The following is a 17,319-nucleotide window of genomic DNA, read 5'->3' on the forward strand; positions in this document are numbered from 1 at the left end:
TATCGTAGGAACTATCCCCAGAAACCCTCCTTTGTAAGAAGGCAATCCTTTCATTCCGCACCACAATCAAGGGATGAAGAACAGCCGAAAGACTTCTACTCCCAGATTTCCCTCCAGATCCATTACCACGCCCTTTTGGAGCCAGCCTGACCAACCCAGGTCTCCTCCACTGTGACTCACCCCTTCTGCATCCAGAAACACCCTTATCCCTTTGACTCACCCTCTCCCTTCCCTTCTGGTGGAGACTAACAACAGAACAGTGGGTCCTCTCCATCATCCAGAGAAGATATTACATGACTTGGTGGATGCTCCCCCCTTTCCAAGAGATTCCTCAACCACCAAAAAAACAAATCCACCTATTCCCACCCATCATTCATCAACTTATAAATCAAGGCACCATAGAACTGGTGCCCACCCCTTAAAGGAACACAGGTTTTTATTCCAGAATGTTCCTGGTACCAAGGAAAGAGGGTCCTTGGAGACCTATCCTGGATCTATTATTTCTCAATCTCTTCCTCCACTTTCCCAGTTTCAAAATAATCACCTTACCTCTTCTCTTGGCTCTAATCTCCTCCCAAGCATTCATGGTAGCTCTAGATCTCAAGAATGCCTACCTCCACATCCCCATTCATCCGGATTACAGGAAATTCTTCAGATTTTCAGTAGATTCCTGTCATTTTCAATTCTCTGCATTGCCTTTTGGTCTATCCACTGCCCCAAGAGTGTTTACAAAGTGTCTAGCCCCCTTCATTGCCCATTGCAGGACCCAGGGTATACAAATATACCCATACCTAGATGACCTACTCATCCTGCATCAAGACCACCAACTTCTACTCCTTCATCTTCAACAGGTGTCAAACGCCCTCTGTCTTCTGGGGTTCATGATTAACGTAGAAAAATCTCACCTGATTCCCTCACAGGACATGATTTTCTGGTGTGCATACTCCACACAGACTGCATGAAGGCCTTCATCCCAGACCAAAGGATTCAGGAACTCTGTCTGTACCTCAACCAGAACCTTACCAAAACCACCCTGACAGCTCGAGGATTCCTGAGACTATTAGGACACATGGCATCCCTTATACCCATGCTGCCTTTGGTAAGACTCCACATGTGCAAAATTCAACGGGTGCTAAAAAAACCTATGGACCCAAAATTCACAACCCTTAGACTCCCCACTTCCACTTCTCCTATGCCTAACAAAGGTGATCCACTGGTGGATATCTGCAGTGCAGACCAACCCGGGAACCCACCTTCAGATCCCAGCACCACTACAACAGCTATCCACAGATGCCTCAAATCTGGGCTGGGGTGCAGTGTTACAAACCAATCAACAACACTTCTCATTACAAGGAAAATGGTCTACTCTAAGGGTAAAAGACACATCAACATCAAGGAAATGAGACCCCTGCTGTTAGCTGGAAAACCCTGACAGTTTATGCCTTCCCTCCACTGCCTCTACTTTCAAAGGTGCTCCTAAAAGTCAGACAAGAGAGGCCAAAAATGATCCTGATTGCTCCAGACTGGCCACGCCAGCACTGGTACCCAATCCTAAAGAGCTTGTCTCAAGGTCAAGCCTGGCCTTTACCTCAAATTCCTCATCTTCTGACTCAACAAACAATCAGATTCTGCACAGTCAACTCAGAACCTTAAATCTGGCTACATGGCAGATAATATAGCCACTCAGACCACACCTCTCTCTAAAGCTGTTATGGATGTCATTTTAGAAACCAGGAGGCCCAGCACTAGGAAATCTTATGCAGAAAAATGGAAGAGATTCTGTGATTGGAACCAGGCACAAGGACTCGAACCACTTGTTTCAAATATACCTCAGATTTTACAATACCTAACTGAGATGCTGGACAAAGGCCTATCCTTCTCATCTATTAAGATCCATGCCTCTGCCATTTCAGCTCATTACAATATGGAACCTCCTATTTTTTCACATCCACTACTAAGGCAGTACCTCAGAGGGGAAAAAAACATAAGACCCCCAAGGAGAGCACCAATACCTACTTGGGACCTCAGTTTTGTTTTAGAAAAGCTCACACTGCCTCCTTTTGAGCCAGCCAGCACAGCTGATATAAAATTCTTATCATGGAAAACTGCACTGCTCCTAGCAATAACTTCAGCAAGAAGAGTCTCAAGAGTTACAGGCATTAATGGCAGTGGAACTTTTCATCATTTTTCACCAGGACAGGGTCTCACTAAGGACAAACCCAACCTTTATGCCAAAGGAGGTTTCCAGTATGGCTCTTAACCAAACCATTCATTTGCCAACTTTCTATCCAAATCCCCAGAATAAAGAGGAGAGACTTCTGCACGCTTTGGACATACACAGACAGCTACGATTCTACTTGGACAAAACAAAAGCTTTCAGAAAAACTGAGCAACTGTTTGTAGCTTATGCTGCAGGATCACAAGGAAAGCCTATCTCAAAGCAGATGATTTCAAAATGGATAGGACACTGCATTCGCTTCTGTTATGCACAACATGGCAAAACAGTGCCCTAGCAGCCACTTCAGCAGCCTTTCTCAGAGGAGTACCAACCAAAGACATTTTAGAAGCTGCAACCTGGAGTTCAGTGCACACTTTCACCAAGCACTACCACTTACCTCTCTATTCTAAATCCAGAGCAGGTTTTGCCACTGCAGTCCTGCAGGGCCTGGTAGCCTCTCCTAATCCTATTTAGGCCCAGCCACCCAACCTCAGCTTTGGGATTCAACCCAAGTGTAATGACTGCAACAGTGAAACACGATGAACATAGTACAGCTGTGTACCTACCATAAATGTAGATGTTCGAGTCTATTCACTGTTGCAGTCCAGGTTACCCACCCACCATCCCCCTTTCCTTTGCTGGGACTTTTCTGTACTTCTCTATTCTATACAACCTATGTGGTGTATTTGCTTGTAGATGAAGGAATGTTTATTTTAGTACAAGCATGCTTTTTGGCATAATTTTTTACAGCCTTCCTATTTGGGGCCACCTGACATCTGGGGCAAGAAAAACTGAAGAAAATTGCGTCGGTTGCATCTTATATACCCCTGGTGCACTGATGTCAGGGAAGAGGCGACAGCAACCAACGCCTGACCTAGACTTTGGAACTCTGGCCGACTGCGGGTAGCCTGCCAGCAGGATAACCCAAGTGTAATGACTGCAACAGTGAATACACTCGAATATCTACATTTATGGTAGGTACACAACTGTACTTTTCTGCAGATAGGACATCCATACAACTACCTTCTACTGCTCTTTATCCAACTAATTGACAGTAAATTTATGAACAGGACAAGTAAAAAGGTATATACATCCTCCATTCTGGCCAATAGGGCCCTAAACTACAAAACCCACATGGCAAGGTATGTACTTGACACTATTTCAAAAGCTTCCACCTGTCTGAGGTTCAGGATTCCCCTATCAGAGCACAACTAAATTCACTTCTCTCCACAGTATCACAAGTGACCAGGCACTCTATTAAGTGCAACTCTGATGCTGTGGAAGCTGCATCCAAAGCTGCTGCTTCTGGATCAGTGCTTAGATATTACTCCTGGGTACGACTACAGCCCCTCCCATGGATGTTCAAACCAAACTTCTGGATGCACCCTTAGACAATAAAGCCCTCTTTGAACAAGCTTCTGCTGAGCTTCTCAAATCCCTCCAAGAGAAGGATAAAGAGTTACAGAACCTCAAACACCTTCTGGTGTCCCCTATTCCTAGATATTGTAGGAACTATCCCCAGAAACCCTCCTTTGTAAGAAGGCAATCCTTTCATTCCGCACCACAATCAAGGGATGAAGAACAGCCGAGAAAGACTTCTACTCCCAGATTTCCCTCCAGATCCATTACCACGCCCTTTTGGAGCCAGCCTGACCAACCCAGGTCTCCTCCACTGTGACTCACCCCTTCTGCATCCAGAAACACCCTTATCCCTTTGACTCACCCTCTCCCTTCCCTTCTGGTGGAGACTAACAACAGAACAGTGGGTCCTCTCCATCATCCAGAGAAGATATTACATGACTTGGTGGATGCTCCCCCCTTTCCAAGAGATTCCTCAACCACCAAAAAAACAAATCCACCTATTCCCACCCATCATTCATCAACTTATAAATCAAGGCACCATAGAACTGGTGCCCACCCCTTAAAGGAACACAGGTTTTTATTCCAGAATGTTCCTGGTACCAAGGAAAGAGGGTCCTTGGAGACCTATCCTGGATCTATTATTTCTCAATCTCTTCCTCCACTTTCCCAGTTTCAAAATAATCACCTTACCTCTTCTCTTGGCTCTAATCTCCTCCCAAGCATTCATGGTAGCTCTAGATCTCAAGAATGCCTACCTCCACATCCCCATTCATCCGGATTACAGGAAATTCTTCAGATTTTCAGTAGATTCCTGTCATTTTCAATTCTCTGCATTGCCTTTTGGTCTATCCACTGCCCCAAGAGAGTTTACAAAGTGTCTAGCCCCTTCATTGCCCATTGCAGGACCCAGGGTATACAAATATACCCATACCTAGATGACCTACTCATCCTGCATCAAGACCACCAACTTCTACTCCTTCATCTTCAACAGGTGTCAAACGCCCTCTGTCTTCTGGGGTTCATGATTAACGAGAAAAATCTCACCTGATTCCCTCACAGGACATGATTTTCTGGTGTGCATACTCCACACAGACTGCATGAAGGCCTTCATCCCAGACCAAAGGATTCAGGAACTCTGTCTGTACCTCAACCAGAACCTTACCAAAACCACCCTGACAGCTCGAGGATTCCTGAGACTATTAGGACACATGGCATCCCTTATACCCATGCTGCCTTTGGTAAGACTCCACATGTGCAAAATTCAATGGGTGCTAAAAAAACCTATGGACCCAAAATTCACAACCCTTAGACTCCCCACTTCCACTTCTCCTATGCCTAACAAAGGTGATCCACTGGTGGATATCTGCAGTGCAGACCAACCCGGGAACCCACCTTCAGATCCCAGCACCACTACAACAGCTATCCACAGATGCCTCAAATCTGGGCTGGGGTGCAGTGTTACAAACCAATCAACAACACTTCTCATTACAAGGAAAATGGTCTACTCTAAGGGTAAAAGACACATCAACATCAAGGAAATGAGACCCCTGCTGTTAGCCCTTCTAACATTCAAGTCCTCTATCCTGGCAGGAACCCTAAAAGTAATCACAGACTATATGACTGTACTGTGGTACATAAACAAACAAGGGGGACCAAGTCCTACCCACTGTGCAGCCTGGCCATCCAGATTTGGAATCTAGCCGCTTCCCTCATGGTACACTTATTAACTATGTATATCCACTCAGAGCAGAATGTTATGGCAAACACACTCATCAGATCCTTAGCCCCCTCTCACGAATGGATGCTTCAGAGAGAGGTTTTCCTAGACTTGATGCACAGGTGGGGTATTCCACAAGCAGACCTATTTGCCTCCCCAGTCAACAGGCAGATGCCCAACTTCTGCATAAGGAACCCACATCCACAAGCTTGGAAAGTGGACGCCTTTTCCTTCTTGGGGGGGAATGTACCTGTACGGCCTCCCCCCCTTCACTCTAATCCAGAAAGTCCTCCTAAAAATTCAGAAGGGCAAACCAAAAATCCTACTGGTGACCCCCTTTTGGCCAAGACAGTATTGGTTTCCCCTCCTATTTTCTCTAGCCAAGGGAAATCACCAAAGGTTACCCCACCATCTAGACCTACTCACACAGAACAAGGGGTCCCTGCTACACCCACAGGTAAACAACCTAAAACTGACCTTATGGGTGATAGAATTCTGATCCCTTACAGACACCTTTATTAAGAGGATGTACTCAGTGCTCTGCAGGAGTCCAGAAAACCTAGCAGTAGGAGACACTATGTAGCTAAGTGGCTAAGATTCTCCAATTGGTGTCATAGGAACAACCAGGACCCCCACACTATCTCCATTCCAAGGGTCCTATCCTACTTGTGTGAGCTACTCCAAACAGGACTAACAGATTCCTCAATCAAAGTCCATTTGTCTGCCATTTCTGCCTGTCTGCCCATTTCACCACCCCTGGCATCCAGATTGGAAGTCAGACTCTTTCTAAAGGGAGTCCTGTACATCAAACCCCCATGGAAATCCATCCCTCCACAGTGGGACCTAAAGTTTGTATTAGAAAAACTAACTTTGTCCCCCTTTGAGCCAGCATGTTCTATTCCCTTGAAACTTTGCACATTGAAAACAGTCCTGCTAGTTGCCCTCACCTCCGCCGGGAGGGCTTCAGAGATCCAAGCCATGATGGCAACATCCCCCTACCTTGTTTTCCACAAGGACAGAGTGGTCTTCAGGACTAACCCTTCATTCATGCCCAAGGTAGTTAATGAACTCTCATTGAATCAATCCATTAACCGACCTGTTTTCTATCCTCATCCACAAAATGCCTCAGAAAGGACACTACATTCTCTGGATGTACACAGACAATTTCGATACTACTTAGACAAAACCAAAGATATCAGGAAGTCAGCTCAGTTATTTATTTCCTTCCATTCCAGAGCCCTAGGGAAAGCTGTATCTAAGTCCATTTCCTTGTGCTACTCTCACCATGGGAAATCTTTACAAGGCAATATTAAACCCCATTCTACCAGAGCAGCTGCTTCCTCTACTGCCTTTTTCAAAGGCATAGACTCCTCTTCTATTTTAGAAGCAGCTACTTGGACCTCAGTACACACCTTCACCAAACACTACAAGCTGGACATAGCATCCCGTGCTAGAGCAGGATTTACCAGGACTATCCTACAGTGTCTCCTTGACCACAGGAACTCTTATTTCTCCCAGGTTCATACTTAAAGCTCTGGTACTTTCCCTACCATTCTGAATATTGCAACATCAGAATAGAAGGATATAGAATAGTTTTGTAAGAACTTACCATAACCTTAGATGTCCTTCTCTTCTATGTTCCAGTATTCAGTCCCACCCTGCTACCCCCAGTCCCTTTCCAACTACTATCCCAGGTATCTCCTGAGGGCACTTTGTCATCATTCCCCCTGGTCTCTACCTACACAGCCATCTTACTGCCCTGGGACTGGCCTAAATGTAAGTCTAGGGTCTCAGTTTAGGACCCTCCTACCACCTACACCTACTCTCTACATGAGAGCACATAAAAGTTCACTTTTATGATCTGGCACTCCTTCCTACAGAAAGAGCATCAGGTTCTACATTGTACACCTCCAGGCAGTGCACTTACTAGCCAGTTACTGAAGTGTACCAAAATGTAAGTTCATTGACTCTCTACTGAGTTTCTGTTTTCACACTGGGAGATCAAGAATTAAGCTGTTACTCAATGTGCAGCCATCTTGGAAGACTTTATTTCTGCAGTTTTGCTCCCTCCTTAAGGATGTCATATCAATATTTTATGTTTGTTGTCCAGCTAGCTGTAGGTCTGTAAGTGTTTTGGATATTGCTTAGGTGATATAAATCATCATGCAGTACAAGTTTCAACATGAGTTCTGCTGGGTATATATCACAACCGCAAAAGCTAATAATGCCGAACGGCATTACATCGAACACAAAACCGTGAATGCTGACAATAGTGAAGCCGCAGAACATTGATTTCTTACCCAGGGCAAAAATTCGGTGGGCCGTTCCTCGGCTTCGCTATTTTCTCCACTGTGGTGCCATCTCGGAGTTGGCATATTTAAGTAGGGGGGTGTGTGGGGGTGAAGCCCCCCATATTAGACATAGGTTTTTGGTGTGTTTGTGTTGTGTGTGTGTTTCTCGGAACAGTAAAATTTTTCCCAGGGAAAAAATTTGCTGTTCTGAGCTTTCGGTTATATCATATTTCTAACTTTCAAGTTTGAGCATATAAGCCTAATTTATAGTTTATAGCATTCATTTTTTTCTTTCATAAATTTGACTACTGATATGGCAGGTAGATTTCAGAGTGTACAAATTAGATTACTTTCACCTTCATCCTAAATTCTTTTATCCTAAGCTAATAGCTTTACTTTCCAAGGAAAATTTGTTGTCAGGAATGTAGTACATTGGGGACAAGCGGATTATTATTTTTTTTTTGTTATAAATGTCACAAGTAGTAATGAAAAAAGCTGGTGTTGAGGAAACTGATGGTACTGACTAACCAAATTTATCTTTGCTAATCCCAGATTTGACATAGTAGATCATTACAAAAACATTATCCCCCCTCCCCCAATGCAAAGTTAAACTTGTGGACATTTAGGCAGAAGTGCAGCTTAGTAGGACAAAGGGGGCAGCTGCCCTGGGCACAGTGTATTAAGGGGCAAGACTGGCAGATTATTATTTTTTGTTTGTTTTTGTTTTTAAGTTTCTGTCAGCATCTAAACATGCACAACAGTAGACACTAGTAGTGTAGAGGGCGTTAAGACCTAGTCCTACTTCTAGAAGGAGAGCACCATATTGTACAAGTCCAGTATGTCTTTTTTTTGCTTTCAAATGAAGCATGAGAGTGTGAGTGTAGGTGTACAACATAGATCGTGGTGTTCTTTCTGTAGGACGGAGTGCCAGATCATAGAAGTAAACTTTTTATTTTTGTGCACTCATGTAGAGTGTAGGTGTACAACATAGATTGTGGTGTTCTTTCTGTAGGATGTCATAGAAGTAAACTTTTTATTTTTGTGGACTCATGTAGAGTGTAGGTGTACAACATAGATCGTGGTGTTCTTTCTGTAGGAGGGAGTGCCAGATCATAGAAGTAAACTTTTTATTGTGCACTCATGTAGAGTGTAGGTGTAGGTGGTCGGACTAATACCAAATTACACAAGGGACTTTGGGGTGCTATGATTTGGGAGTGACAACAAATGAGACATTTGCAGCTCTGTGTTTGGGAAGTTTTCCCATTAAAAAAAAAAGCTGATGCTTGATGCTAAGAATTACCTCCCACTGCTCTGTACAAATACAGCACTGGTAGTTATGAACAGTAGTGGTGCTGGCGTGTTTCCAGTACTGGTGTAACATTGTCATCTGTGGGATACTGTCTTTGGTGGAAGAGGTCTTAATAGGTAAAATGGCCATAATAGGAGATATAACCTGTAGATTGCATAGGGGGAGCACAGCCATGTAGCCTTTATGACTGTCAGCCGTAGTCATCCTGCTATTGACAGATGCTATATCAACAGATGTGTGCTCCACTGCCGGTATAACTTAATGTATGTGCGTGGCTCAGGCACAATTGAAATTATCCCTTCTCTGCTGTCACGTCAGAAGGAAATTTATGACTGTTTCGGGATCCTTTGCCATGACAATTTAGTAGGGGTCATTAGAATACTATTATAATGGAGGAATCTGTTGCTGGAGATGCTGCTACTGGCAGGAGCCTGTTGACATCACAGTGCTGGAGGCAGGACATCTGTGGTTGAGTAAAGGTGCTTGTGTGCAACATACATTAGGATGTGTTTTCATAAAACATATGTTTGATTTACTGACACGTCCTGTGTTGGTGTTGCTGTTTCTTAGCTACTGTGTGACAAGCACAACATTACCCATACAGTGACATGGGTTGTTAATAATTAACTGTAGTTAGTCCAAAATTGTAGAGACATAAATGTGGCTGCCTTTCCACAGTATACACCACAAGTCACGTTTGTAAAGAACAGACCTTATGCTCCTGCCTATGAATCACAGAGGGCTGTCGCATGTGGTCTGGGCCACCTACCAGTCCTAGACAATTACACATAATGCTTATGAATGGGAACCTTACTGCTTAGTTATCATGACAGTAGGCTTTTAAAAAATGTCAGTTTTTTTTTTTTACGAATTGTCTTCTAGTAATATTACTGTGAATACTTGCTTATTCTGTAATGTAACTATGTATTAATATTTTGCTTCAAATAGCAACTTTTTCTTTTTTTCAAACCTACCTTCTATGCCCTCATCACACTCATAAAAAGCTGCCACTGTTGCTGATTCTAACATAATTTAACCTATGCCTTTATACTCATGTAGCGGATACTTTGAAATGGTTTGACAACTCAAACGTCTCGTATTCAAACTGGACAAAGCAACACACTGAAGATCTGCCACTTGCCGAGATTTGTGCCGTCATGCATATCAAATATGGACACTGGAGCAAGGTGAACTGTGAGGTTTCTTCTAGAACTGGAATTATTTGTGAGGCAGCATTTAGTAAGTTTGGTAAGTGTATGGACTGCTTTGTCTTTTAGAACATTCTTCAACTGTTTATAATTTACTGAACAGGAGGTACACCCTGAATCTGGACTCATTCCTGAGTGTGACCAGAAAGAGGATTTAGCGGTTGCTGGAGTGATTGTGACAAAATGATGACAGTAAATAAGGGAGAAGTGATGGGCATGGTCAGTTGTAACTGTATGAACCTATGAATTTATATATTTTTGTATGGCAGTGTTTGCTTTGTCACATTTTTTAATTTCTTTCTTGTCAGCTAGTAATTATTTTACTTTCAGTTTAACACACACACTTCTTAGTATTCGGTTTGTTTCAAAGGCGGCCCTGTCAAGTTCTGTACTGTAAAATGTGTCATTGTGGACTGAAGCAGTGCATACAGTACGGCGAATATATTTCAAATAGTGTAATGAATGTATCTACACGTCTTGAACTATCCCAGTTCTGCCAAATTTCAGATACCTTACCTTCATTCTGTTTAGTATACTGCTAATAAGGTTCAGAAATTGATTTTTTGGTGGGATGGTTGACTGCATTATAGTCAGCAAATCAGTCCATGATTACTTTCAGCACTTTTATAGGGCTTTCATCTTCACTATTTTACTTCAAAAAGACTTGATTGTCTTTTTCATTTTTTTCTTCATTTATATGTTTGTAACATTTATAAATTCTTTTCAGACATTTATAAATAATGTAAATAGTTGATATGTTTTTTCATTTTATATAAAAAATTGTACTGCGTATTTATTAACATATTATAAAGTATTTCCTTTTCAATAAAAATATTTGGAAAAAAAGACTTGATGCACATAAGATGTTTATCTCCACAATGCCCTGCTTACTATTCATTCTTATCCAAGTGGTGGTGCTGCGGTAGCATTGTCACCTCACAGTAAGACGCTGTCCGGTTCGATTCTCAGCTAGAGCGTCTTCTGCATTTAGACATGCATGAATGGGTGTGCCTTCGTTGAAGGTTGTGCGTCACGGCTGGTAACTTGGCACGTAAAAATCAACTACCAATCATTAGCAGACTGGAGTTCTGCTGTGGCGACCCCTAACCGGGAAAAGCCGAAGGACACAACAATCCAGTGCAGATCTCTCATAGCCTTTGAATTATGTACAACCTTTTCTCACACCCTTTGATCAAACAGTTACTAAGAGGGGCTAGCAACTTGAGGCCACCCAGAAGGGCACCAACATCAGCTTGGGACCTTAACTTTGTATTGGAAAAACACACCCTGCCCCCCCCCCCCTTTCGAACCAGCTTCTTCTGCAGAGCTAAAATTTCTCTCCTGGAAGACAGCATTCCTTCTTGCCATCACTTTAGCCAGAAGCATCTCTGAGCTGCAAGCGCTCATGGCTGTGGAACCCGTCATCATCTTCCATGCTGATAAAGTATCCCTCAGAACTAACCCATCCTTCATGCCCAAGATGGTGCCCAGTGTGGCTCTCAACCAGTCCATTCGTTTGCCCACCTTTTTTTCCTAATACTTAGAACAAGGGAGAAAGGATCCTGCACTCTCTGGATGTGCACAGACAGCTCAGATTCTATCTAGACAGGACTAAATCCTTCAGAAAGTCTGATCAATTGCTGGTTAGCTTTGCTACAGGGGCAGAAGGCAAAGCCATTTCCAAACAAACCATCTCCAAATGGATAGCACACTGCATCCATTTCTGCTACAAACAACATGGAAAGCCTCCCCCCAAGGGGGTCAGGACACACTCCACCAAAGCAGCCTCCACCTCTGCAGCTTTCTTCAGAGAAGTCCCCACCAGGGACATCCTAAAGGCTGCCACCTGAACATCTGTTCACACTTTTAACAAGCATTACCACCTGCCTCTCTTCTCCAAATCCAGGGCAGGGTTTGCCTCTGCAGTCTTGCAAGGCATCCAAGCCAGCCTCTAGTTTCTTTGATTGCCTCCACCCATTTCCTCAGCTTTGGGAATCCACCCAAGTGTGATGACTGCAACAGTGAAACACGAAGAACATAGCACAGTTGTGTACACTTACCATAAATGTAGATGTTCAGGTGTATTCACTGTTGCAGTCCCGGTTTCCCTCCCTCCATCCCCCTTTCTTCTCTTTCCTTACAAGGGACATATTGATATTTACTTTCTACTGGTGGGGTTCTTCCACCAGAACCTGGCTCCTACTTGGGGGCTCCTGACAAGTTAGGGCAAGAAAAACTGATGGAATGGCATCGGTTGCCTTACTTTATACTACTGATGACCTGACTTCAGTCCTGAAGCGACAGCAAATGACACAGAAATACTAAGTCTCTGGTATTCGGGCCAGGCGAGGGCTACCCTGGCAGGGATAACCCAAATGTGATGACTGCAACAGTGAATACACTCAAACATCTACATTTACAGTAGATTGTGCAGTAGATAAGCCAAAGGGAAGCACGGAGAACTGAAAGTGTTGAGATCCTGCTCTGAAGTGGAGATATTTTCTGCAGGACTCCCTGATAGGAGTGTGGAGGTAGGTCTCCTTTAGGTCCACGGTGGCTAGCCAAGCATCCTTGGACAGCATAGGTAGCAGCTGCTGGAGGGTGAGCATTTTGAATTTTGGATCACCAGGAAGGTGTTTAGAATGGATAGATTAAGGATGGGACACCAGGTGCCCTCTTTTCTGGGCACCAGAAAAAGTCTGGAGTAGAAGCCTTCGCCTATCTGCTCTGCAGGAACGTGCTCTACTGCCCTCATGGAGGGCAGGGAAAGGATTTGCTTTTGACCCTCTGCCCACTGATTTGATGGTAGATCTGGAAGCCCTTTTGGGTTTGGAACTGTGTAGAAGGAGAATTTGTACCTCTGAGACACAATGTTCAGAACCCACTGGTCCTTGGTAATGGTGGCTCAGGTGCTTGAGTAAAAGGAGTGGTTTCCTCCTAGAGGTATGTGAAGATGGGCAGAGATGAGGTTGGGAAAAGGTGAGTCATTGTGAGTTCTTATCATAAAGGGGTGGCTTAGAACTCTCTGGTTTTGAAGTGGAGATAGTCCACTGCTTAAATCTCTGCATTCCCTGGGGCTGTTGTCTGGTGGGGTCTGTTTCCATGGGGCCTAGGCTGGGCCTGTTTACTTGGAGCAGGAAAGGACCAATGTTTGGAGGGAAAATGGCTGCTGAACCTAGGGGGCTGGACCTGCAAGAAATCTTTAACTGTCTGCATAGATTTTACTTTTTCTTCCATCTTTTTTAAAACCTCCTCTGCTTTAGTGCCAAATAAGTTATCTTTATGCAAGGGTGCATCCAACAATTTAGATTTGACATGGTCTGGCAGGGGTTGTTCCTTAAGCCATGCATGTCTTCTAATGACAGATCCAGTGACTGCTGCCCTGCAAGAAGCTTCTAGGGCATCAAAACCACAGTGCAAAGTGTGTTTAGTTACTTGACTTGTAGAATGCATTAAGTCTTGTAAATCTTTAGATTCTGCCCATGCAGGAAAGGAGGACATTTTTTCTTTAAGGAGTTCCAAGGTATGTTGCTAAAATGTAAGCATATGGAACTGACAGTTTAGTGTCCTGATAGCAAGAGTACCCCATCTGTCCAGTGCTTGGGAATCCCTATCTGAGGGAGTGGGATTCTTAGCAGAGGTTGCTTTAATTCCTTTAGGCCCTTGCAAAATTACCTCATGGTCAGAAGTAGGATTTTTAAAAAGAAATTTGTGAGAGTCAGGGACTCTGTAGTACCTGTCTGATTTTCTGGGTGCAGGAGTCAAGCTAGATTCCAAGAAAACATCCTCCACAACATCCAGGACTGGGGGGATGGCCAAGGGTCTGTGCTATGGAAGATCTAGGAATTCCTTGAGTCTCTTTTTAGACTGAGAGTAGTCTTGACTCTCCCATTGGAAATGCTCCCTTAAGGTATGCAAGGTTTCCCCAAAGGAAAAATCTTCTGGGGGAGAGGCTGACAAAATGGAATCCTCTGCATCAGAATCCTCATAAGTAGAGAGGGATTGCATGTCTTCATATTCAGATTGCATCAGATTCATCTAACTCTTGTTCAGACAAAACTACAGGGGACAGATCTCTTTTCCTTTTGGAGGGAGTAGCTTGGCTTCCCCTGATCAGCATGATAAGGTCTTCCATCATTTTAAGCATTTGAGACTGAGGCAAGGAAGCAGGTGCCTGAGAGTGGGTCATCGGTTTCTTGGGTGTGGTTCATACCCTGGGTCTTAGAAACTCGGTCGTTTTTTAAAGAAAGGTAGTCTTGAAAGAAGACTTCAGTTTCTGTTGAGAACCGGTAGTGCAAAGGACTTCCCCTGGAAGCCAGTGCCTGCTTAGTGGCTTTGGACCCATCCAATGTAGAGATGACCGCAGGTTCCTTAGTCCTTGGCATACTTCGAAAGGGTCTTGGTAGTGGCCTGCAAATCCACAGAAGTGGGCATCAGGGGCTGCAAAAGTGCCTCACTGAGGAACGGAGAACTGACAACTAGTTTAACAGAAGCATCGGTAGGTCTGGACCTGTGCAGTCTGTCTCTGTCTTTATCTTTACATTTTTTCAGTAGATCTGCTGTCGGATGGCTTAAGCCATATTGGGATTCGAGGAGTCTACGCAAAAATATCTGTCCACAATATGGGCCCAGTGACGAATAGTTCTAGTGCTGAACAAAGCCCAGAAGTGACAATGGGAGATATCATGGTCTGGGCCTAAACAAGTGATGCAGTAAGAATGGAAGTCTCGGTGTGGTATTTGCTTTCCACAGGCGAGACAATTATTAACATTTTCTGACATCGGTTAGTGCAAGACAAAAGGATCCCCAATGGGGTACTTAGCTTTAGAAGACTTCAACTTCAATTCAGTAGACAAAAACTCAGGTAGTGGCCGACCGGCACTCATGTGAACTGCTTCTGCCTTGGGCTCCACGGAAAGAAAGACAGATGTAATGGCATCGGCTGCCTTACTTTATACTACTGATGACCTGACATCAGTCCTGAAGCGACAGCAACCATCACAGAAATACTAAGTCTCTGGTATTCCGGCCGGCCAAGGGCTACCCTGGCAGGGATAACCCAAATGTGATGACTGCAACAGTGAAACATGAAGAACATCAGTATTTTTCTTATCATGTACTTAAAATTTCCAGGAAGAGATCAAGAGACTGTATCAAAAAAGTTCCCTTTGCTACTTAGGGGTACTACTGAAGAACACATTGGGATTCAAAAAGAGGGCCATGGTCAAAGCACTCGGGAATAATGAGAAGCCAGATTTCTGATGTGCTGCTGTCTGTCATGTAGACGTGGTCATCAGAGTCAGTCCCATCTCACTAGAACTTACCATCAGTTATGCACCATACATAGCATGGTGCTTGTGTACTGACTGAGGCTGCCAGCTTCAAAGGACAGAATGGTGACATCACTTGCATGGTATGCAACAGCTGTGCCAAACTATGCACAGCAGTTTGCATGATACTGTGGCTTTGTAATTGTCTTTGTGTGCTTAGACAGGATGGGGGAATGGGCGCTGTTACAGTTTAAATGATAGTATCACAGAGATCTGAATTGTAGGGGTGGTGCTTTGTGTAACAGAGTACAATCTCAGAGTAAAATCCAGGGATAGAGTGTGGGGTCATGTGCTACAGCTTGAAGTAACACAAGGTTGCTACTGTAATCTCTGACATTGTGAAAAATCATACAATGGTGACAATCCCTGGCTGTTTCCAGGATTTTCTAGAATGTAGTATTTCCTGAGTACTATATGACTGATTTACGGATTGGGCATTCTTGTTTACAGTTTGTTTTCACAACCTGATCCTTAGCAAAAATGCATACAGCCCATGTTGAGATATCTAAGGTGTTCAGCCAGCAGCATTCGTTGTACGACTTTTTGATCAGAAGACCTTAACCATACAATAGGACTGCTAAGAAGCCAGTTCTGTATACTATTGTAAACCACACAACAGTGTACCGTAGGACTGCATCTTATATTGCTCTAATGTCAGACAGGAGAAGTTGCTGGTCATGGGATTGTGTACATAACTGAGGCAGAACAAGTAAATAAAATGAAAAGGAATCCTGAGCTTTACATGTTCCAACTTGCTATACAAAGCAACATTGTCAACTGAATATTAAACGTTTCTTTGCACATTTTATAGGAAAGGAAACTGGTACTCATATTTTCTTTACATAATACCGAGTTGCAGTTGCACCTCTGCATTGTGCAAGAAATGTTATCAGTCACTCATTTAGACCTATTGCATCACTAAGCACCTATAGCTTCCACTGAGTTGTACGCTGTCTGATGACCCACCACTGCCAACCAGTAGTCAAGGAGCCTCAATCGTCACCACTTACAACAGTAGGGGATGTTCACTGGGAGGATAACAGGTTCGCACACAATATTTCCAGATGCAACTCTCTGCATCAAGTGCAGTTTCTCTTAAGAGCACAGAGGAACCACAGTCAATCTGGGGCTGGTTTCTCACTCTTTCTCCAGATCCCCAATAAGACTCCCAACTGGCACAGCTATAAAGTTGAAATCTCAGCTGAGTGAACAAGCAAAGACCTCCAGCACCTTCTCTGTCCAACCAATGCTTTGTGTCCCTGCCCAAGTAGCTGACACACACACACACACACACACACACACACACACACACACACACACACACACACACACACACACACACACACACACACACACACACATACACACACACACACACATACCCACATGCACACTCTTTGAGGTTTGAGTTACACACATACACTCACACACCTGGGAAAGGCTGGCACAGGTTTATTAGCTATGTCCCCATCTACCCAGACTATAAGGTAGTTTACACTTCCATCAGTCACTCGTGCCAGCTAACTTAAGGTCCTTAAAAAGGGTGCCGAATCTATGGTAGTTTGACCAAGAGCAAGGCTATTAGGAGTGGCCCACACAGTGTCACCAAATAAATATGGAAGTACTCTCAAAACTTAAATACCTCTACACTGATCAGTCACAATGAAAGGTTTAAAAGCATTTAATAATAAATAATAAAATAACAAGACAATACTAAATATATATTCACAGTGACATCAGAATTCAAAACCACAGGAAATATTTACAATAACTTTGCAGTACAGGCTCACACAAATAAAGAAAAACAAAATCTAAACTAAGCTTTGCTATATTCCTGACTATATCTAAGAGAATTATACTGTTCCCTAGAAAGAGCAAGGCAGA

The 17,319-nt window shown here is 43.6% G+C and overlaps 1 protein-coding gene across 1 annotated transcript in view; it reads left to right on the plus strand.

Annotated features, from left to right (window-relative positions):
* The window catches only part of CD302 (CD302 molecule), a 223,786-nt gene that overhangs the window by 172,638 nt on the left and 33,829 nt on the right, over positions 1 to 17,319 (plus strand). Inside the window, exon 4 of the mRNA XM_044074745.1 lies at positions 9,957 to 10,145. Within this exon, the coding sequence (XP_043930680.1) occupies positions 9,957 to 10,145 (189 nt within the window). The remainder of the gene's footprint in view (positions 1 to 9,956; positions 10,146 to 17,319) is intronic.

The sequence above is a fragment of the Protopterus annectens genome, chromosome 6.part0 (assembly GCF_019279795.1).
Source record: "Protopterus annectens isolate FY-2018-M chromosome 6.part0, PAN1.0, whole genome shotgun sequence".
NCBI classification, from domain to species: domain Eukaryota; kingdom Metazoa; phylum Chordata; order Ceratodontiformes; family Protopteridae; genus Protopterus; species Protopterus annectens.